The sequence below is a fragment of the Xenopus tropicalis genome, chromosome 8 (genome assembly GCF_000004195.4).
Source record: "Xenopus tropicalis strain Nigerian chromosome 8, UCB_Xtro_10.0, whole genome shotgun sequence".
NCBI lineage: Eukaryota > Metazoa > Chordata > Amphibia > Anura > Pipidae > Xenopus > Xenopus tropicalis.
Genome location: NC_030684.2, coordinates 42036783 through 42059518, shown reverse-complemented (window position 1 = coordinate 42059518; position 22736 = coordinate 42036783). Strand labels below are relative to the sequence as shown.

The 22736-nt window shown below is 42.9% G+C and overlaps 2 protein-coding genes across 4 annotated transcripts in view; one reads left to right on the top strand and one right to left on the bottom strand.

Moving 5' to 3' along the window:
- Positions 1-2277, top strand: part of LOC100494508 (relaxin receptor 2) — a 137763-nt gene extending 135486 nt beyond the window's left edge. The window contains exon 18 of the mRNA XM_002938918.5: positions 459-2277. Within this exon, the coding sequence (XP_002938964.2) occupies positions 459-637 (179 nt within the window). The 3' untranslated portion in view covers positions 638-2277. The remainder of the gene's footprint in view (positions 1-458) is intronic.
- A 1817-nt stretch (positions 2278-4094) lies between these two features.
- stard8 (StAR related lipid transfer domain containing 8) overlaps positions 4095-22736 on the bottom strand; it is an 81607-nt gene continuing 62965 nt past the window's right edge. For all 3 annotated transcript variants that reach the window (XM_031892355.1, XM_004916807.4, XM_002938917.5), the window contains 13 exons: positions 20059-20130; positions 18527-18608; positions 15526-15586; positions 13729-14969; positions 11727-11900; positions 10198-10357; positions 9678-9876; positions 9260-9470; positions 9012-9126; positions 8114-8335; positions 7807-8024; positions 7465-7641; positions 4095-6717 (listed from right to left, as the gene is read on the bottom strand). In XM_031892355.1, the coding sequence (XP_031748215.1) occupies positions 6600-6717; positions 7465-7641; positions 7807-8024; positions 8114-8335; positions 9012-9126; positions 9260-9470; positions 9678-9876; positions 10198-10357; positions 11727-11900; positions 13729-14969; positions 15526-15586; positions 18527-18608; positions 20059-20130 (3050 nt within the window). In that variant the 3' untranslated portion in view covers positions 4095-6599. The remainder of the gene's footprint in view (positions 6718-7464; positions 7642-7806; positions 8025-8113; positions 8336-9011; positions 9127-9259; positions 9471-9677; positions 9877-10197; positions 10358-11726; positions 11901-13728; positions 14970-15525; positions 15587-18526; positions 18609-20058; positions 20131-22736) is intronic.

Below are 22736 nucleotides of genomic sequence, written 5' to 3'. Positions count from 1 at the left end.
GTCCACTTTATATTGTATTTTGAATACTCAATAAACACATCTGATGCAGATATGAAAGCTCTTGGGTGCAACCAGTCAGAATGGAATTAAATCAGTGAGCTCATGCATTTTCATGCGTCTCAGTCTCATTCCATATTGTGGAACAGACCAGACCGACCCAGGCAGTAGCACTGCCCATGTCCAAGAGTTGCTATTATAAAGGAGAATGCCTTCTGACTAGTAAAACACCTGCTCTAAGAAGCAATTTACTAATATTTCTAGTGGCCATAAGGTTTGGCTCATGGGAATAAGAGTGGAACATGTGACATTATAAACAATATCTTGGTGGCTGAGAGTAGTCTGGTTTCCAGTAAGGAGGCAACTACTAGGACCATGGATAACCAGCCAACAGTCTTCTGCTTGGGAATGTGGAAGCAGTAACCCCAATTATAATATTCTTCTTCATTTCTTCTCTGCAGGCACCATCACTTCATGGATTGTGATCTTCATCCTGCCTATTAACAGTGCTCTGAACCCCATATTGTACACACTCACCACCTCCTCTTTCCAGGAGAAGCTAAAACAGTGTCTACAGAGCAAAAGGCAAGAGTCCAGCAAGAGCTTTACACTGGTATCAATACAAATGAACACAGTCTGACACACCCTAAGTTCTCGCATAGGAACTCGCACACCCTCTGGCAGGAGTACTGAAATGGTACCATTCCACTCACACAGCGACCGGGCTTTTCATAAAGGCGTGGTTATCCAACCAGGAGTTGCAGGACGATGAGACAGCACCATAAAAGCAATGTTCCACCCCCACCATGGATGCTGCTGATAGTGGGGTGCCACAATTCTAACACACAAACCTTAACGTGAACCCTGAAACACAAGGTGCTGACAGTAAATGGCCCATTTGAAAAAGTAATTTTAAACAATGGCCACCAAGGTGTTCCACGGGGATAGCAAGGAGACAGTCCTCTCAGGAAGCAACAGGCAGCAATGTCTGCAGTGTATATGGTGTCCGACAAGGGAAGGAAGCTGGGTGGTGTTACATACCAGCACAATTAAAGAACTGCCAAGCAGCCCAGACCAATGTACTGAATATACAGCATTGCTGGACACCATGGCAGGAGAATATTGGAGCAATTTGTACGATGGACCTGTTTGTGTATATATATTTATAAATTCTTTGTGATAAGGCAATAATTAGACAATACCTCTCACAAGGCATTTAGTGTGCTGCCCGCTCGGAGCACGAGGGTGTTGGAAATGGCCTCTCTGGATACACTGCCATGGAAAAGAAACTGCCAAGAATCTGCTGTGAAAACAAAAGCACCTGTATCTGTAACCATTAACAGTACACACACAGTACGCACAATATGGCAATGATATGCAGCAGAAGCCAAAAACCCAGTAAGCACAATCTGTGCTCTGGTCAGTCAATTGACATTTAAAGCTTCTCAGCTATACTGATTGGTTAATACTGGTGCAGGAAGACTGTTATAGGGTTCTGGGGGGGGACTTAGGGAAGGGCAGCAGGATGGACATTACTGATGTTTATATAATATATTTCTTTGGTACTTTCCACAACTGTAACTTTTTTTGTTGTTAATTGCAAAGCCCTTTTTAGATGCACTTCCTGTCCTGCCTTAAAATGTAAACCCTCAAAACAAATGAATGTGAAGCTGATCCACTTTTGCAATTACCTTTGTATTTTTTTTTCTCTCCTTTTGAAGATATAAGCGGTTTGTAAAGGGGTAAAGCAATGACAGTGAAACAACAGCACCACCTGCTGGTCAGTTCTGCCAACAGACCTGACAGTCGGGAGAAACTTTCAGAAGAAGAAAAGTAAAGTCTTCTAATATTGCTCTGCTTAGAAAAGATCAAGGACACTTGAGATGATTCTTCTCTTTTCAAAGCAGATCATCAGACTCTCCCAATTGTGAGGCCAGTCAGTAGCCGGCACTGATTTAATTTTATTAAGATGATTATGATCTTTCAAACTCATCTGAATTTTACTGCAGATAAAGTTGTTATAGAATCCGTGGCGGTAATAAAAATCAGGGGAGTAACCTGCATTCCCCAGGGCCCCCTTTAAAATATAATATCTGCCCTCCACCCATATGCTTAGAAACCTATTGGTTCAAGCTTTGAGAAAAGAAACTTGCACTTTTTAGAACATCACCGGGCCCTCTTCCCCAACATTGACTGAGGGGTTTGCTTCCCCTAATACAGTAAGTGTAGTATATTTACAGTATAATAAATATATTGTAGTTTTTTTTAGCAGATGAAAAAGTGATATTTTGTGTCTTTGCAAGTGACAAAGCTATCAATACACTATGCGACTGCAATAACCTTGGAATGAATGAAACTCCTCCCCCTGCTTGGTGGTGGGGGGGCTAAAAGTTTAAATACCATGCATGGCATACGGACAGACATTGTGTGATGAGGCTATACAAGGGGATGGGCCAATACCATTTGTTTGGGCTCACACCCCCAATGATAGCTGTGGGAGTGTAGGTGGGTTGCGGCTCCTCTCACTTTTGTCCATGAATCTGCTAAGAAGGTGACATTTTCAGTCTGAACAAACCAACTGAGCACGCTCCCCCTTATATTCAAAGTAGCATGTTACAGTTTGATGACTTAGCAGATGTTTTTTCTGGGCATTAGCTTTGAGACACCAGCAATTAGTGTTATCAAATTGTGCCATTTGCTAAGTCTCAATCTAAGCTGGTCCTGCTGAGACACCAGCAATTTATGGCTCAAATTGCAACATTTCTGCTGTTTAACAAGCATGAAAAAGCGTAATTAGGGTGCCAAATAAGGGCTGTGATTGGCTATTTGGTAGCTCCTATGTGGACTGGCAGCCTACAGGAGGCTCTATTAGTTTTCTGTAGAAAAAAACTTGCCTCAAAGCCCGGAATTCAAAAATAAGCACCTCCTTTGAGGCCACTGGGAGCAACATCCAAGGGGTTGGTCAGCAACATGTTGAGCCACTGGTTGGGGATCACTGATCTAGATGAATGGAATATACACAAAAGGAAAAACCTTGATGGTCATGTGGATTTTCATCAGCCTTCCTATTTGATGGTGCCCACAGTACAAACTGCAAGTGTATAGAAGTAATTTATGAAGAGTGTGTAAAGGATAATTCTGAATGCAGTTTGCCCCATAATCCGGCAGTGGCAAGTCTGCTGCGTCTATTGATAAAGCCCATAGTGGGAACCTTACTGTGTGAGTAAGAACTCGCACTAGTTCTTTAACAGCTACTTGGGAGTCCCCAACGCCAACCTTTATTACCCCTGAGCCACTATCAAATGTAAAAAAAATTGCATAAAATAAATTCCTTGGGTGCCAAATAAGGGCTGTGGTTGGCTATTTGGTAGCCCCTATGTGGATTGGTAGCCTACAGGAGGTTCTGTTTGGCAGTACACCTGGTTTTTATGCAACAAAAACTTGCCTCCAAGTCAGGAATTCAAAAATAACTACCTGGTTTGGGGGCACTGGGAGCAACATCCAAGGGGTTGGTGAGTGACATGTTGCTCCTGAGCCACTGGTTGGGGATCACTGCCTTAACTTATGCATGGATGTTGGAAACTGTACTCTTTCCGGAACTGCCGAGAGTAATTATATGAGATCATATCTTACATGAGAGCACAAGTGCAAACGAAAAAAAAAAAATAATAATTTAGAGTCGTACCTATGATACCTGCAGGGCACTACTTGTCAAGCCCAGGATACTAACAAGCAAACCATGTCTGTCCTGTTGTCGAGCCATAAGGGGCTGAATTAGGAGAACAGAATCTAGTCAGCAGAAGGTTAACTAATGGGGGCCAAACTTATCCCAGGCCATACACTGTGCCATATAAATGAAGAATTCTTTATCAGAGAGGCAGAGGGTAACATTTTGCATGCAATGTTATTATGGGGTGGCATGGCAGGGCTGGTAATGTATCACACACATAAGGCCATTCAGCCTCAGTAAGCCCCACGTTTTTATTCCATTCTGTACAAATGACCGGTGCTTCCCCAGAGACTCTGGCAGCTATAAATCAGAGACTAGTATAGAACTACAGGAGCACAGGCACGAAACAAACACGGACACCAGAAAGATCGATATTTTGGGGGATTATATTATATCTCCTGTCAATAAAAGCAGATTATATTACAAAACTTCCCTTAAATAAAAACATTGCTAAGACTGTGCTGTAGCCGGCACAGTCATCTGGTGGCAGAACAGTATAAAAACAATATATTATCATTTAACTGTACATTATTTATAGAACAAAATCACCTTTAGACATTTGGCTTATGAGAAAGGCAAATTTATCCCCAAATCTGAGGCTCAACTCGGTCACAAAAGTGAGTGGATCATCGACTATTGCTATGATTGCTCCTAGACTGAATGAGGGCCAGTAACACCTGCGCAGAAAGTAATATTCATATATGTTGGACGTATCCATTTGCATCCCAGGGTGGGGGTGTGTAACCTTACTTATTGCCGTGGGCCCCCCACAAACCCAAGGCCCCCTTGCTGCCAAACCAAATACTCTCTCTACAAGCGCAACCTGCAAAATACCATTCTGCCAGTCCCTACCAGATCCCCCCTCAGTCACAAGGGCAGCTCCCCGATAGTTACCCCATGGAGCACATTTACTGCACAGTATTTCCAATCACCCTTTCAACCCATCTACTCTCAAATCCTATTGTTTTTAATGGAGCTTTAAATAATGCATATTGACAACTTGAGCCAGAAAGCCCTACTAAATAAAGACATTTAAAAAGATACTGTGCCATCTACTGAAGGATTTCCCCTATTTTTCAAAACTCTCCCATAGAACATCATTCTGATTAATAAGGTGCAAGTGCTCAGAACAGCTCAGCAGCAGCACTGAGCACTAACACTGGTGTTACTGGCCCTTTAAAGCAGGTTTTAAAAAAAGCAGTTTACAGTACTGGAGAATTATGGTCCCCATCACCACCGAAGCATCTAACACATGCAATATCCTCACACAAACATACTAAGCAATATCCTACTTGCAGAGTTTGCCCATTGCATAGCTATAAAGTCCTGACTGCTAACACAACAGAATCGGTGCTAAGGAAAGTAACATTTTTGTAAGGGTAATCTCTTAACCCTCGCCCGCTCCCCTGCAGGAGACACCTGCCCAGAAATGTCAATGACCTGTTAAAGCTCTGCCCTGGCTTTTGTGGAAGAGGCAGCTGTCAATGGAAATATCTGCAGTGGCATTACCACCCTGTCATGAATTGTTCTAATGGCCCATGTAGGGTCACTGTAATAAAACTGTGCGTAGCAATGTACTGGCAGTGTCTCCGGTGCACAGGGATCTATTATACTAAACATCAGTTGTGCCATTTAGATGCAGATGTGTCAACATGTTCCTTCAAATATCTACCCAATCCCTGTACTTAGCTTTAAGGAATCTAGAGTTCCCCATTGGGCATTATACAATTCTATTTGTCATTTCACTAGCAATTCCACCTATTATGTAGTGCCAATGTGGCAACCCGTTCATTTAAAATGGATTTCTCTCCAGCAAACCCAGTGTGCAAAGATTTATCTGGAGAGGTATAGCCAAGGCATAGTCTATGCCATAGTGCGACTCCCTAAACAGCAACTGCTGAGCCATGATCCATGCTATAACTACTCTGTTCTACTCTTAAGCAGGTACCATAAATATTTAGACATGTATAAGGCACAGACACACACAGACCAATGCTCTGCATCTGACCTGGTCAAAGCCTTACTATTCAACTGCACCCCCACCCAGACACCCCACCACCACCTATGACATTGTGCCCTGACTAAAGGCCAAACACTGACTGGACAGACATATAAAGCCTGCTTACAGGTATCGCTGAGTTAAAACACATAAAGACACAGATAAAAATATAATCACTTATTTCAAAATAATACTGATCCTAGTTAATGCCTTCCTGAAAAAGCAGTGCAAGTGTTCTTGGTTTGTGCGACTGCGGTCATTATAGATAAAAGCCGCCAGCAGAACGATACAAGTCCACAAGCGCTTTCCGATAAAAACTCTCTCTGTCTCTGTATATTCCATTATTATTAGGGTTTAGTCCAATGACATGGCAGCTTGAAACATCTCCTCCTCCTTGTGTTTATACATCATACATGTTACTGCCCTGTTCGTGAACAGGCTGACAGGCAGTTGGGTTCACCGTAGAGTCTTCTATTCCTCACATCTGAGCAGACCAGGTTTCCTCTGATGGATGCTTTATGCAACGCTGTCTTGTTCCCCTGCCTCTGCCAACCAAGCACTTCAGACAGATGCATTATCCTCTATTTCTCTGGCCTGTGCAGACCATATTCTTCCCCATTCCATGGAATCTATCACTGCCATGTTGACCATGTTCTCCTCAGGCAGACGTTCTCATAAAATGATCTGTACAACTGATTTGGAACTACATCCACTCTAGATACGACACACCAAGAGCAATGGTTCCATTCTGGACATGGCACGGGGATTCAATTAGCTCTGTTTGTAACATACACAGGTAAGGTTACTAGTGTTAGGCACTGATGTTGGGCACAGCTGAACATCTTTTTACTGGATGAAACACCTGCCCATTCTTCACAGTTGTGTCTCCGGCCCACATGGATTAAGTGGAGGGAAAGAGTTCCGAATCCGTGCAATTTCCATGGCACACAGGTGTCCAAAGACTTTGTTGTACCAATCGGGGGATCGGCCCCTAATCAAAACAGGAGAAATTTTACATTTTTCAGTAAAATACAGTACTAGAAAATGTGAAATAAAGTGCAAAGTTAGTTACAGGTATAGTCGCCTACACCAGTACCTTTTTAAAACAAACATCTCATTGGCTGTTATGGGTTACTGCACCTGGGAAAAGTGTTGTGCCCTTTATTTATGTATGACAAATGCAAGATAATGTACAGCTAAATGGCTTAGAGCTGGGCACCTTCTGTCTAAAAGATAAGTAAACCCTAAAAAAAAACTTGCACTTTGGCAATCTATATTAGATTTTTTTTCAGTTTCAGAGCTATTTAAGTTTTTATTAACTGCCAATATAATGATTATATTGGTGAGTTCACGTAACTTTTAGTCTAAGTGAAACACTTTCAGAAGGAAAACATGTTCTGATGTTGCTCTGCTTAGGAAGGCAACGGGAAAGGGCATCCGATTTCTTTTCTGAGCAGATGAACAGCAGAACACTTCTCTGGTTTCCTTCTGACGGTATATCCCTATGACTGTACAGTACTGACCAGCAGGTGGCGTTCATTATATTAGCAATTAATAAAAACTTTGAAACGGGAAAAAAATAAACAGTATAAATTGCAAAAGTGCTTACAAAAGCACCCTGAACAATTTCATCCATTTTTCTTTTTTAAGGTCTACTAATCTACAATAGCTCCTGCCCCTTGATATATCCTCTGCCCCTTGATATTGTCTCTTTTATAATAGTGTAAAAGGCTATTACCGTAGGTCAGTCCGGCAGATGTACGTTAGCTTAGATCTCCCCATTCCACATGGCTCCATAAGATACTGGGAGCTCAATATGACAGCTTGTACTCCTTCATCCAGCTGCCTGGTGCTGTGGTCAATAGATGTGGACACAAGCAGGCAGCCTCCTCTAGGTAGGTCAGTCCGCCACTTCCTGTAGAATGAGCAACACTTTATTAGTTATAAAGCCATGAGCATTCAGCATCAGTTTTGTTTCATATTAGCCTATAGCCTAAGAAATGACCCAGAGTAAAAAGGCCTGACATCCTGCTCCTATATTGGATAACGTGACTACAGCGTCTGGTGAATTCAGCCATACCTGAGTACGAGAAACTGCCTCCGTGGATGAGGGGCCATAGTGTCAGTAACGTAATGAAAGATCTCAGTGTTTTGCCCCAGGGTCTCCAACACCTTCCCCTGAAGGAGATCATCATCCCAAAGGTGTCTCTCTCGTAGCACGCGGTGCAGCAGAGAACTGGGAGGAGCTTCCACTTCGGTTGACACCTTCCACACACGCAGAGGGTTTCCGTCCCCAAGCTACCGATAAAAGGGCAAGGGCATTCAGTAAATTAAATGCAAGTTACAAAAAATAAAAAACTGGGGATAGTAGTAGTTTTATATCTTACCTTCTTACAAGACAATTCTGTATTCTCTGGGCTGGACATGGTCACCCACCCTTTGAAGCGCTCTACAGACTCCTGAAGGAGACTCTGAATACTGTTATCCAGGACAGATGATAACTCTTGGGGTTCCCCCTCTGAGACCCCAGCAAGTTCTTCCAAGGACAAAGGATGAGCATCCGCAGCTACGTACGAATTGCGCGACTGCAGCATCATGTCATGAGGAATCTATGGAACAGTACATGGCATATTGTGAGTGAAGGTACCAAAGTAATGAGCATGTTGCTACCACTACCCTAATACTGTATAAATGCACATATTGGGCAACTACAATTATAACTCATTAAAGGATAAGTAAACATTAAAATAAGAGAATGTTAAATGGATAAAACTACTTTTCTAAGCACTTTAGCAATTTACATTATTTTTTTTTAAGATTCCAAGATATTAAGGAAAATTTGTACTGTTAATATGAATGAATTTTGTTACACTAACACCATCTACTGGTCAGTTTCAGACAGTGATCCAGTGTTGGAAATTATCAGAGGAAACAAAGACATGTTCTGATGTTGCTCTATTTAGGAAAAACATCAGATAACTCTTCTCGCATCTTTCCTAAACAAGCAAACATTACAACAGCCCTATTTCTTTCTTTTCTTGACTCAATCACAGTTGGAAACTGACCAGCAGGTGGCGATGTTGTAACACAATTCATTCATATTAATAGTACATACTTCCCTTAAAATGTTTAAAAAAAAAATAATGAATGTAAACAGCAAAGGTGCTTCGAACAGCACTTTTATCCATTTAACATTTATACATGTGCTTCCAGCTGCAATGAACATTTTAATAGGGCCGGGCAATTGGTCTGTCGTTGTGGGGCGGAACCCAGGGAATCACTGACCTGGAAAAGTTTCTTGCATTCAGTTATCATATGCAACAACCCTTGAGTGGCTGCCAGGTTCTCACTAAGGTCCTTATGCCCAGGCTTCCCAGATGTTCCTCTTCTGTGCATGACCCTGCAAAAGACATTGCATAAGTAAGTATAAGACAGGCTGAAAAAGAACAAAAGTGCAGCAGCAATATACAACATTATCAAGGCATTGCATGGAGCCTTCCATAAAGGCTGTTAGTATAAGAAGAAAATAATACCTGGGGGATGAGGTCTCTTTCTTGGAGATATTGAGATGGAATAGAGAGGGTGCCAAGCAAACAGCCAGGTTCCCAGGTGTCATTTGGTTTATCTGAGCGGAGGAGATATCACTCAGGAAATACAGTAACGTCTGCAGAACTTCCCGGTTTTCATCTGGCATGAGCAGGATAGCAGCCTGGACTGCCCGCAGCCTCTGTTCCTTGGGCACATCTGAGGCAGGAACAAGCAATGAAACCATTAAAAATCCTTTTCAAGGCACATATATTTAACTGTTGATCAAACCAATCCTTGTTAGGTTTTAAATGGTGGAGGAATGAAATAATGACACAGGGATAATGGTATGAACAGGGGGGAGGTAAGAGATAGGAATAGAGGACAGGACAAGGTTGCAGGTATCAATAAGGCTCCAACACTCACACTGATAGATTTGCAGGAATGTGTCGGTCAGTTTGCTAGTGAAGATGGGCTCGGGCAGATCTCGGAAGTACTGCTTCAGCAGGTCAGCCACGTCATAGGCAGATTGGCCCACATAACTGACATGGTCTGGAGAAGACTCATTCATTTGTCGCAGGGCCTGGATGCGGGATTTCACCCCGGATTTCCTGAAGATTCCCACCTAGTAGAGAAAGGATGTATCTATCAGGGTACAACAATTTCAACTCTCTGCAACTGTTTTTGGCCCTTTGCCACCCTCTGATTATTAACCCCTACTATGTTGGCACTTCTTTGCATGATTCTATTCTGACATAAAGGACAAGCAATGCCTCCACGCCCCCTGCACATTTGTGCTTTGGGTTTGTCTCCTGTTGTGATGTCTGATTCACAGGATTGCACGGCAGAACTCACATTCATCATCCAGATCAAAGTTGGGGAACCATAAATAAAGGACATAGGTCCTCAAACATGCTAGGGGGAAACCCCTGCTCAGTGCAATTACCTGGTCCAGGCACTGGCTGCGAATATAGCGCATTGCCTGCTGGATGCTCTGTGGTAGTGGCTGGCCTGTCCTCTGCACATTGATTATTGGGGGGACACTAAACACAGCTCTACCTCGGTAGTCAGGGACTTTACTTCTCTTCATGAATTTGGGCACTGTCCTGGTGGAAGAGAGAATAAACAAGAATTACTAGATGGTTGGCACAACCAGAAACCAGCAACCAAAGCATTAAATGTGCCACATTCTTTAACTCCAGATTACTCACATGTAAGCAATAAAAGGAAATAATTACATAATTTGGTCAGTAGATGGCGAGCAAGTACAAGTTGTTGCTTTACCATCTGTAGATCTCAATGCTAGAGTGCTTCAAAAATGAGGGACATGCAATGATCAATAACTGGGCAGTATTTTCTTAACAGTAGCTATATAAATTAAGCCACTATAGATATGAGCCCACTAAATTGCTTTCAAAGGCAGCCTACAGAATGATTAAGCTGCCCCAAGCTATATATTCTATATTCAGACAATTTTAGCCTCATTATATAGTGTGGGGTAGCATTAAGTATCACTGTGCTGGGGGTGAGTTAGGGGCAATGTGATCCTGCATGCCAAGTAATACTGACATGATCCTTACAGTTACAGATATGTGTTAGTTTCGCTTTAAAATGAAACCACAGCATTTCCTACTCACTATTTGCTGCTACTCTGCTCAGTACACAGAAGTGCTGCTGGCCCCTTTACCAAAAGAGCACCTTCCTTTTTTACCTGTTCTACATTATTTGCTCTATAGAATAGTATATAGATGCCATTTAAACAGACAATACAGTATATATCGTATTATGTACACAAAATATCCCTTCTCTAAATATTATTACTTTATGAGTCGGAGCTGCCAAGTTTCTTAATGATATACAGGGATCTTCATCTAATTATAATTCCATTTAAGTCTATGGAGCCAGGAGCAGTAGGAGCAAAATTCCAGCTCCCAATCATATATCAAGATGCAGGCATGCAGCAAAGGAAGCTGTGGTATCGTCTAGGCCAGGGATCCCCAACCTTTTATAACCTTGAGCCACATTCAAATGGAAAAAAAGTGTTGGGGAGCAACACAAGCATGAAAAAGGTTCCGGGGGTGCAAACAAGATCTATATTTGCCTATTTGGTAGCCCCTATGTGGACTGGCAGCCTATAGAAGGCTCTGTTTGGCTTTACACTGGGTTTCATACAATCAACAATTGCCTCCAAGCCAACAAAAGGAATTCTGGGAATTAATTCAAAAACGAGGACCTACTTTGGAGGTCACTGGGAGCAACATCCAAGGGGTTGGTGAGCAACATGTTGCTCCTGAGTCACTGGTTGGGGATCATTGGCCTAGGCTTTAGAGACACTATTCAGCAGGTCTCTGTAGATTAGATAAATGCGCAAAGTAGGCAGGTCGGTGTGCTGCACTAAGGGAAATTAGGTGGAATACAATATACATTTGTCCTTTAAGGCCTGATGGAGATAAAGAAAGCTGCTGTGCTACTCACCATGCCCAACCCTGCTTGCTGGGCACCGAATGCTTCTCCATGATGGCGGTGAGTCTGAGCAGAGAGAGCTTCTGCAGGAGGTTGAGCTGTGCAGCTGACTGCCTGTTAATCTCCAGCGATGCAGAGCTGAGGCTTGGCCGGTGCGAGTTCTGAAAGCTATGCCAGCGTAGTTTCCTGCCAAGGAGAGACACACACACTCAGGCCTGAAGATTAAATCACTACATGCCACACTAATCCTTAGTGGGTCACAGAGCTAAACTCTCTCTCTAAACTCTTAATACAATGCTAGGGTAAGTGAGCCTAGTGAGTGTGTTCTATCCCAGGATTCATTGAGTAGTCACTGAATGGCACGCTATTGGCTTAGGCTGTTGTAAAAGATAAGAACTGCTCAATCTCATTGGCTCCTTAAACCAAGATCAAGATCTTTGATTTTGTTTTAGAAACAAACCAAGAATTTTAGTAATATTTGTCTTAGCATACAGAGAAAGGTAAATATCTATATCAGCTTGCTGAGGATGATGGGAGTTAAAGGTCGCAAAAGCAGACAGGCTGCCAATTTAAGTGCTGTGTCTGGGTTTGGTTCTGCCAAGCCTGAATTTTGCAAAAAAGTGCCGGGTTCAGCTGAGTCCAAAAAACTAAATTCCAGATCCCAAATCCCATATCTTTTCCCAAAGAGAGATTTGTGCACTAGCTATACAGCAGGTGGAGGAGGAGAACTGGAATGCAGCACAGCTGGCTCCCACTCCAGCTAGGAAGGTTATGTGCTACATCAGGAACATCCAAACTTGAGGCCCTCCAGCTGTCATATAACTTCAGTTCCTAATAATCCAGCTACTAGTTGCATAGGAGTTATAGTTAATAAAAGGGCTGGATGGCTGCATCTGTGACATCCATGTATACAGCAGTCATGCAGTCTCTTCAGCTAACTTGTATTCTGTAATCTCTCAATTTTACTTTCCCTTTAAAATAGAAATAAAGCTAAGCATGCACTATAGGATCCCCTTGTTTGGTGAGGCTATCTATACTTTATATGGCCACGAACACACAGGGCCCAACTGGCATAGGGAGACCCTGCAGGTAAGGATGGGGTCTTCTTCCAAGAGGACTTTTAAGCCTGCCCATTTTTTGGATTTTTAATTATTTACATTTTTTCCTTTTAAAGCCATCAGGCTTGGCATTTAACTGCTGTCTGGTTGCTAGGATTAGTCAGAAATCTGGCAGCAGTTATGAATTCAGAATGGAAAATGAATAGTATGACAGACAAATAATTCCAAATGATAAAAAAATGACCAAACTTTTTGTTGGAATCACACCCTCCCACCAGTATACAAAGGCTGTAGGTGTTCGACATAGTTCTATAACATCTGCAGGGTCACAACAGGTTACCTATTAACCAGCCTAGTCAATGGCCCTGAATCAGAGTAAAATAATTATATTAAGGTTCCAAAAACAGGCTGAAATACTGACCAATAACAATAAATGCCAGGCATACGCATGTATGATATCAATATCAGTTATGTGTCCTACACCCTTTCCTTTGAGATGCTGTTAAACTACAACAACTGGGATTTCAAGTTTAACAATAGTTGGAGGGCTGCAGTTTTTGATCGGGGTTGGAATATGCAGTGTCTGTGCTGGGTAGATCTACATGATCAAATAACAGAAGATAATGAGGATTTAAGCACAGGGCACATCTGCCTCTAAACAGTAGCATTCTGGGAACATAAGGTACATAAGATAATTAGGTGGGACAGCCTTGATCTACGAGATGTAACACAGCCTGATGCAGATGTTTGTAGAATGTTTGAAGAAGGCAGAAGGCAGAAGGTAGAATGTTTGTAGAAGGCATGTTTGTAGAATGTTTGAAGGAGGTATGTTTGTAGAATGTTTGAAGAAGGCAGAATGTTTGCTGTCCTGCTGTAGTGAATCTGCCCAGACACAAGGAATCATGATTGCAATACCCAAATCCACTAAGGTAACTTACAGAGATTTCTGGACCAACCTGCAAGGCCTGGTTAATGATGCTCCAACTCCAGAGTCTCTCCTCTCCCTCATCTCGTTCTCCTCAGTCTCGTTAAGAGAGTTTCCAGTACTGTCAAAGTCACTGGCTGATGTCCCCACATCTGATATGGATCTCTCCTCATAGGCCAGATGCCCAGCCTGCTCACCCCCAGAGTCAGTGCCCTCATCGAGCTCTGGACATACAGTCCGTGACCACAGCTCCACCATCCGCTGGAGACCCCGAACATGATTAAGAACATCATCCAAGTGGCCAAACAGATCACTACTTCCTCCCAATTCTAAGTGATCCCCACTACCAGAAAGCGAGCAAGGAACATTGTCATAAATACTTGAACGACTACCTATGGAACTGTAGGAACCCCTCCTTGGCCTTCCCTCTAGGCCATGGGAGTCCATACTGCTACAAACTGATTGTCCCAATGATTTACTGCCCATTTTCCAGCTCTCCAGTGGTACTCGACTGGCTGGACACAGGCTCTCAATGGACAAAGCCCTAGGAAATGTGCCAGGCTTATGGTCTGTAGGGATGCACACAAGACGGTCAGATTTTTGAGAGTTTCTTTGCCGTATGCCATCTTTTCTGACCATCTCAAAGTCTTCCAAGTAAACCCCCCTGCACTGCCCATCCAGGTGAGGCTTTCTAATGCTGCCACTAGATGCACATTTAGTCCTATAACCGGGATGGAGAAAGTCCTTCTCAAAAACTGGGAAATCTCCATCATCTGCACAGTGGTTGGCATAGCTCAGGGTTTCCCTTCCAGAGTCATCAAGAGCACTATCTGACGGCACCTCCTTTTTGCCTTTGTCTTTTTCTCTTCTGCGCAGGGATTCCATGCGCTTCAGGAACCCCCTGGTCTTCCTCTTTTTGGTTTTCTCCTTAAGTCCTCGGCGCTGAGGAGCCAAAGACTGATCACTAAGGCTCCTACATGGTTTGGAAGGTGCAGGAGAGCTGGACACAGATGACATACCCTGTGGGGGAATTACCACAATGTCCAAGCCACCCCGACTGCTTCCTGCACTCTGCAATGAGGTGGCCTCTAATTCTGTGCTGAGGTCTGTCAGGATACTGTCACGGCTAGAGGTGCTCTTTATGGTTGGTGGTCCAGCATATGTCGGAGACAGCAGTTCAACAGAGTCCAGGCGAGACCAGCGTCCCTGGTCCCTCTGGAAGGCCCAGCGGTCACTGATTGCACACTGGTCATCCTCATCAGAGTCTTCATTCTAAATTATAGTGGGGGACAACAGAAAGTATTAAAAACCTTCCATACATGGTGGAAATATTGCAGAACTGTGTGCTAAGAACCTTCTGTGTCTGTCTGATCATGTATAATGGGAAATTAACAGTGTCAGGTATTGATTAGCAATGTGTGTAATAGAGGATGGAGCAATAACTACGAACAAGAAAAGGTAAGAAGGAATGTGCTTGTTTTTTCTTAATAGGTTCCAGTATGTATGGCCACTAATCTGGAAACATAATAAAATGATTTTCCTACAGGAGCATGTGTTATTTTAGCTAATCCTCAGATGTAAATCATGCTTAGAGAAACACATAAATGAGTATTTCATTGTCTGAATACTAACTGTGTATACAAAAGAAGCTAAAAACCACATGCAGGAATTTCCTCCCTGTCGTGCAGCTGTGTTGCCCCCTTCGTCCCTATGGGCAGGGTGCAGCTTCTGATAAAGTGTGCAATACCCATTGGGGTTGCCCAGGCGCAGTGCTTGCCACTCTGACCCTTGAATAACAATAGAGGACCATCTATTAGGTCAGACTCACTTGCTTTCGATAATGAACTTCCAGCTTCATAGGAGCACATGAATTAAGTGTCATTAGCCGCCTGCGGACAAGGAAAGCAAACAGTTAAGAGTGAACATTTTTTCGGGGTGAAAAAGGGGGTTTTCTTACATATGAGGGGAAGTGAAGGTCAGGCTGTAAAGTTTCCTGGCTCCAAAGCATGTGAATAGCTCTGGCTCATTGCCTCCCCATATCTGCCCAATCTAGTGTGCATGCCAAACCTAGAACTGCCTGCACCCTTCTCCTGCCGGAGGCCAGCAACACTGTGCCTTTCTATATGACAGAGGCAAACCAGTAATTGTGTATTCCAGAGCAGGAATAGGCCAGTTCCTGCAGGACAACCTGTACTGACATTTAGCTGACTTGCGGATTAATAAATATCATTAAAACTGTTAACTCATGCAATACCACGGCGCAGCCCAAAAAAAATAGAAGCCATTGTAGCACTTCGTTTTTACTGCTGGAAAGGTTAAACGAATGTTCGGCTCAGACAACAGGAAATCCTAATGCTAGGATCCAAGCGGATTTGTATTAAATGTCAACATATCCCGCTGCTGCACAGGACGTCACGCTCTGCTTATTTAATGCTTATCAGCAATCGAGTGGTTCCAGCCCGGCCATAGCAGCGCAAAGGAGAGACAGCTGTAGGTAGGAGAAAAGGAAGTGGACATTATTTTCTATGGCGCAAGCGTGCAGTGGAGAAGAGGATGGGGCAGTTCAAAACCAGTGCTTTTTAATGCCCTGACTTCCAGATGTTGCTTAACTTCAAATCCCAGAATCCCACACACAATGGAATCTGGGGGGGCCACAGTTGGCTCATCCTCGTATAAGTGGGAATATAGCATTCAATCTTTGTAATGTAACTAGGGCTATTATCACACATCCCTGTTGCGCGGGAGCTACCAGCCAACATTGCCCAATATGCTGTGAGGCCATGTCTCAATAAAGTATGGGCACGCTGAGCGTTTGGTATGCAGGCTGAGAGAAGCAGGCAAAACTCTCAATGTGCCCAAGCCCCTTAGGACAGGTCAAACATATGAGGGATGGAAGAAATGGGAGAATGCTTGATAGAAATTACATAGTAGGAAGCAGGTTATACATACAAGCAATTAATAATCTGAAGAGCAATAACAGCAAATAGTGATGTGGGTGATAAGAAACAAAGCTACAGGACAAACCATTTGTATGCCAGCAAAAAATTGGATAAAAAGACGTTGGCCTCCTAGAACCCCTTAATATATATAGAATCCAAATACTTCACAGCTGTTTCATCGTCAGTTTGGAGGCATGGCTGCTTGGAAGCCAGTGTAGTCTGAGCATGTGTATTTTATTGGTTGCCAGAAGTAATGGCAGGAACATGAAACGCCAACAGAGACTGAAGATAGAAAGTGAGTAGGAAGGGAAAGAGAGATAAAGTGGGGGAGATGAGATATTGAACAGAGCAGCATTCAGTGAATAAAAGGCATTTGTGTACACATGAAGGAACCGGACAGGAGAGGAGGGTGGGGTACAGAACTGGGGAAGTTAAGGTGTGTGCTTTCCAATAAGAGCATCATTTTGCTTTTAAAATCCCAAATCCTAGCAAGCGGTGCGGCAACGTGACCTCAGGTGAGTGCATTCCCTGCACAGAACAGAGCGTGCTGTTCCTGCTGAACTCACACAGAGGCCACTAATACCCTGCAGCCAATAACCCCATGACAAGCCAGCCTTTATACACTCTCCATTAATCAGAGCAATACGCCCACCAACAAACCAGAAGGGTTAAAGGAGCAATTCGATTTTTATCCAAAATGGATTTGTTGCACAAAGTGCCCTTTCTTTCGACTGGTGACATAATACATTGTGAAATCCTCCCACAGTTTCCCAGCTCAGAAAAGGAGCCATGTGCAATTATTGGTGGGGGCCGTGTTGTCTTCAGATAGCCCCCAGCTGCGCTCAAGCACTCTATTACACTTACAGTATTGTCTCTTGTGCCGACATTTTAACTTTGCCCCCCCCCCCCCCAACGCCCTCTATTTACTGAAATTCATTTAGGATTTTGCAGAACATATTGTGAAAATAAGCCTTCCTCTCATTAGAAAGGGATTGTGGAGATTTTACAGATAGGACAGCCCAGCTGGCTTCTTACAGAGGGATGGCGCTGACAGATATGGCTTTTCTAAGGCCTGGGGCCCAAATGGGGGCTGTACAACGCTCATTAGATTACATTATTTACGGTTTCCATTCTAGCAGTTTGCCCCAAAACAGTAAGCAGAGTGGTGCCATTTTTAACCCTTTTAGTACTGGCATGTGTTTGATCGTTTCTTGCTAGTAAACTCCCAGCATGGCATAGATTATAGTGAAGCCAAGCAGTGACTATAGAGCACAAAAATGGTTACTGCCCTTTTCACTTGGAAATCAAACTCTTTGCACAATAAGGAGCAGGGCTGTCCAGCAGGAGGCGCACATGGGTCAGATGGGTCCCCAGAACAGATTTTTATGACCATCATCGTACTCATGGGCTACACTTACATCTCCAAACAACATTACTGCCTTATTATAATCCATTCTATAATCATATGGTATCATATATAAATACTACACAGAAAAACATCAACAGTACTGACCTAAACAGGGGAATGCTAACCTTCTTTGCAAATTATATCAGCCCATATCAGCCAGGCAATGGCTTAAAGACTGGAAAATGAAAAGGGGTATATAGAATATAAAATGTAATACTAGCAAAATGTCAGCTCCATGTTCAGTTGGGTTTCTTGTTGCTAGGGTGGGTAGCCTAGCAATAAAAAGATATTGTAATGTCTAGGTATAAATCTAAGTCTAGGTATAAAATACATTTAAAAATAAAATCAAACCTACAGATGTGCAGCTAAATGCCAAATTAAGTACTGTATGTGTGTTACTTTACTGTTGTGGCAATGCCCCATTCCAGCTAATGGAAGCTGTACAGTACGTTAGCAAAAAGAAGAGATTTTATAGGTATTACCTGCACAGGGATTTGAGGGAATCCTCGTCTAAGAAGCTGTGGTCTCTCTTCACACAGGAGATATCAACTGGGAACTGGGAATCTGTAAGAAAAAGCAATACTGACAACTGGCTCTAACACTCTACTTTATAGATGGGGGCTTGGTGTCTAGGCTCTGTCCATTATTCATCCTCACAAGAATATGTTTCCTTCTCAGTGGAAGCCATAAACATTTTGGGGCCTGGAGCCCATACTGACCTCCCTGTTTTTGAGGAATGGAGGAATAAACCCCTTCTATGGAAGGAGAGGGCAGTTGTTTCTGGTTACGGAAAGTTCTTCTAGTACCTTATACTTCAATGAGGAAGTAGAATTTCTCAGCCCATCTGACATCTATGTTGTCAGCCTTCTTTCTTCAATAGGCACTTTAGAAATCCTTATGATTGCATTAAATAAAATGCCTAATAGCCCTACTACTATAACTATAGTGATATCCTGCAGAGGGAAATTAAGCTGGATGCACGCTCTGTGTTACATACAGGGGTGTGGTTCATCCAGTCCTCGTGATTGGCTGCTTGCCCAGAGGCACCACAACACCCACTCTCGTGGCAGTCAGAATTCTAGAATAACTACACACTAATAGAGCAATAGCAATAAGCTCTTATTTCATTTTATGTGAATAATCCAATACTGCACTTTGTGCATGGCACTTACGGTCGTATATGAATTCGGTATTATTCTGAGGATGGAGGGAGTTGTAGTTCACAAGGATACTGTGGCCGAAAAAACACTGCATTGTGGCTCCTAACATTACAAGGTATCAGAGGAACATCTAACTGGTCAAGACAAGAAGTAAGCTCCACTTTAGTGAGGAGGAAAGCTTTTTTGAATGGCAAAACCTATGAGCTGGGGCTGTTAGCAGTTACTGTCGTCTTCTTGTTTATTTGCTTTCTTTTTTTGGGAGGGGGAGATGTGGAAATGACTTGGCCAGACAAAGCTTGGCTTGACACTTCCCTATTATGCCATGCTTCCAGCTATTGTTCTGCAGCACAGTCTCATCCTCTCGGCCCCGTGTGAGTGTTGAAGACTCAATTCCTGGAGTTGGAGGCGAAAGGCTGAAGGATATAAAGACTGAAGTACACAGGGCGTACCTGCTTCCCTATGTCCCAGTTGCAGAAAAACTACATACAGCCCTTTAGACCATGGAAAAATATGGATAAAAATCAGGCTAATTCTCTGGACAACAGCACTGCATTAAAGGAGGGTTTTTATGTTTTTTATTGAAAACTTTACAAGGGCATGTCAATTACTCTTTGCCTGTGGGAGGCACCGAATGAGAAGACTATCAGTGAGGAATACCCAAGTGCATATCAACACCTCTTGGTAGGGCTAGAGCATCAAACACAAAGCAATAGTCAGAAATGACTTCCAGACATCTTGCCCTGTGCAGGGTCTGACACTCAGTGCCACCTAAGCTTAAAGATAACACTTATTCAGAACAAGGGCAAAAGATCTAAAACAAAAACATGTATTTTATATAAAGACACCATGCTTACCTTCATAAAGCTGGGCATACTGAGGAAACCCAGCGGCCCGCAGCCAATCACACGCTTTCTTAGCCTCGAGGTCTGTGATAAAATAAAAAGGACATGATTCATTACTTGTTCCCTTGCCTAATGCATTGCCAGTGTGCACTTTATCATAACCATTACTAGCAAAATGGAGCACGAGAAATACTGTTAAAGAGAAAATATACCCCACTTTTTGGCATGAGCTTATTCAGTTGGATTTATACAAAAATTAATTATTTTGTATATATTTATGTAGTTTTACATGGATCTTGCATGGGCCATTTCTCCTGCCACCACCTTAGATCTGCAGTCCCTCTATTTTCCATGGTGGGGTGTACACAGATTCTCTGGAAAGCACAGCTCCCAGAACCCATTACTTCAACATGGACAGGAAACGGAGAAGTTGCCAGCCTAAGCGGGTTGGGTAAATGATCCTGATGAGTTTCGGATAGGAAACGATGTTAAGGTGGCCATACACGGCAAGATCAGCTCGCTTGTCGAGTTTATCAAGCGAGCAGATCTTCTCCCGATATCCCCACCTATGGGTAGGCTATATGGGGTTAATTCGGTCCCTGGGGCCAAACAATCAAATTAGAATGGCGGGTATACACGCCTGTTGGTTTGTGGACCACATCGGCTCCTATGAGAAATCAAACCTGCCCAATCGAGATCTGCCCGTGTATGGCCACCTTTCTTATATGGTGTAGACCCCTTTCAGATATACAAACCAATGGGCCTGCCATTTCCAGAAGGTGGTCCTATAACAGCTTATTACAAATGAAAAGTCCTTTTGGCAGCTTGTCACTTGCAGTACCAATGGCATTTTTCCCCATATACCCCAACACAACAGTGCCACTGTCCTTGTTTGTGCAGCAGATAAAGTATTGACTTGTAAACATCAAATAACATTTGAATAAAGCATATTACCAGAATTGGCAGACCCCTCTTTTAGTCAACTGAAGGAAAAATACTTCCAAAAGCCAAAAATCACAGATTCAATCCATCTCTTACAATGACCATTTAAAAAGTAGGGCCATGATGCATAAGGATTCCCAGACAGACATGTGAGGAGTGTGAGTGGTGTGCAATTCCTTGTAATTGCAAGGAATAAAATTAGTACTGTGTCCCAGTTTGGACCTTGGCACTGTCATATTCTCTGCATTCTTAAATGGCACACATCCACATACAAGTAGCGCCTGAAAGTGCTAAAGCTTAACGTAACTTGAAAAATGTTCTTTTATGCTACTTGTATGTGGATGGAAGTAGAAACAGCACTGCTTCTGGAGTCATTTAAGATTAAGGCTTTAGAAAAACAGAAAGCTCCTGGTTATAATTGACAAGACAAAAAGGGAAATAAACACTATTCATAGGGTTTTATTCCATTTGTTACCACAATTATCTTGCACAAAATGGTACCAACATTTTATTCAGCAAGAAAAGCAACAACAGAAGTACAGGATCATTTATCCGGAATGCTTGGGAACTGGGGTTTTCCTAATTTGCATCACCATATGTTTAGTCCACTAAAAAAACATTAAATAAAGGCAATAGCATTGCTTTGCCACCATTATGGATTTATGGAGCTCAGTTACCATCAAGTACAAGCTACTGTTTTGTTATTACACAGAGTAATTAGAAAAAAACGTATATATATTTGCTTATAATCAACTTTATGGGAGCTTTCTGGTTTTTAGATAAGGGATGTCATACCTGTACTAACACAATTTATCAAGGTAAGGAATAGTGGTTGCTGTCCAAATGCGCTCCTGTACCTACACACGGTTACCAGTGTGTCCATACTGCCTCTTTGTTGAAGCTTCCAGCCCCTATGGACCAGGAGGTAGCACCAGTGTTTCCACAAAGGTTTGTGTCAATAGGAGATCCAGACTTGCGAGCAGTGATTTCAATGCAAACACCGTTTTTGAATGCACCCTCTACAAATGGAGCAACCCCTACTCTGAAGCTGCACCAGATTTGCATCAAAGCCCAAGCACGATTCAACAAAGGCAACTGCAATTACACTGGACTTATGAGGAAAAACATGGTATACCGTGGGATGGCCATATAAATTATTAAAACATTTGTGATGTCCAAACAGCATTTAGGTAGATATAGTTAAGTGGGGCTACAGACAGATCAACTCCACGGTCTGGATTTGTTTCTAATCCTAGCACCCATTGTGCTTACTCTGCTCTTGCACATTTCTCCTTTGGTCCGTCCCCGTGTATTGTCAAATAGTTTCCACTCTTAAATATTTTCCAGCTGCTGCTTAGAGACATTTACAGCATTTCCTCTGCTTGGCCACTCTGATCTGCTTTCTGATATCTTGTATTGTGCTGCTGCTCCTGCATAAACTCAGCATTGCAATACCCCGGGGGCAAAACAGCACAATGTAACAACACTGGCTTCAGTGCTAATGATACATGCACTGAGCTAATTACACAGAACTAATTGCAGCCACTCACAACTATGATGCAAAGGATCAGCCACAATCAATCCTGGAAACGCTATACATTATATTTTGCTTCCCCCCCCTCCCACAGTAGTGCCCAATCATGTTTTCTGATGATTCACAGCAAATGGCCTGGGCTGTTTTGGTTACCCAGGTTAGGGACTGGCTCACAATGCATTGGACCTAATAACACCCCTGTTTAGAGATTAAT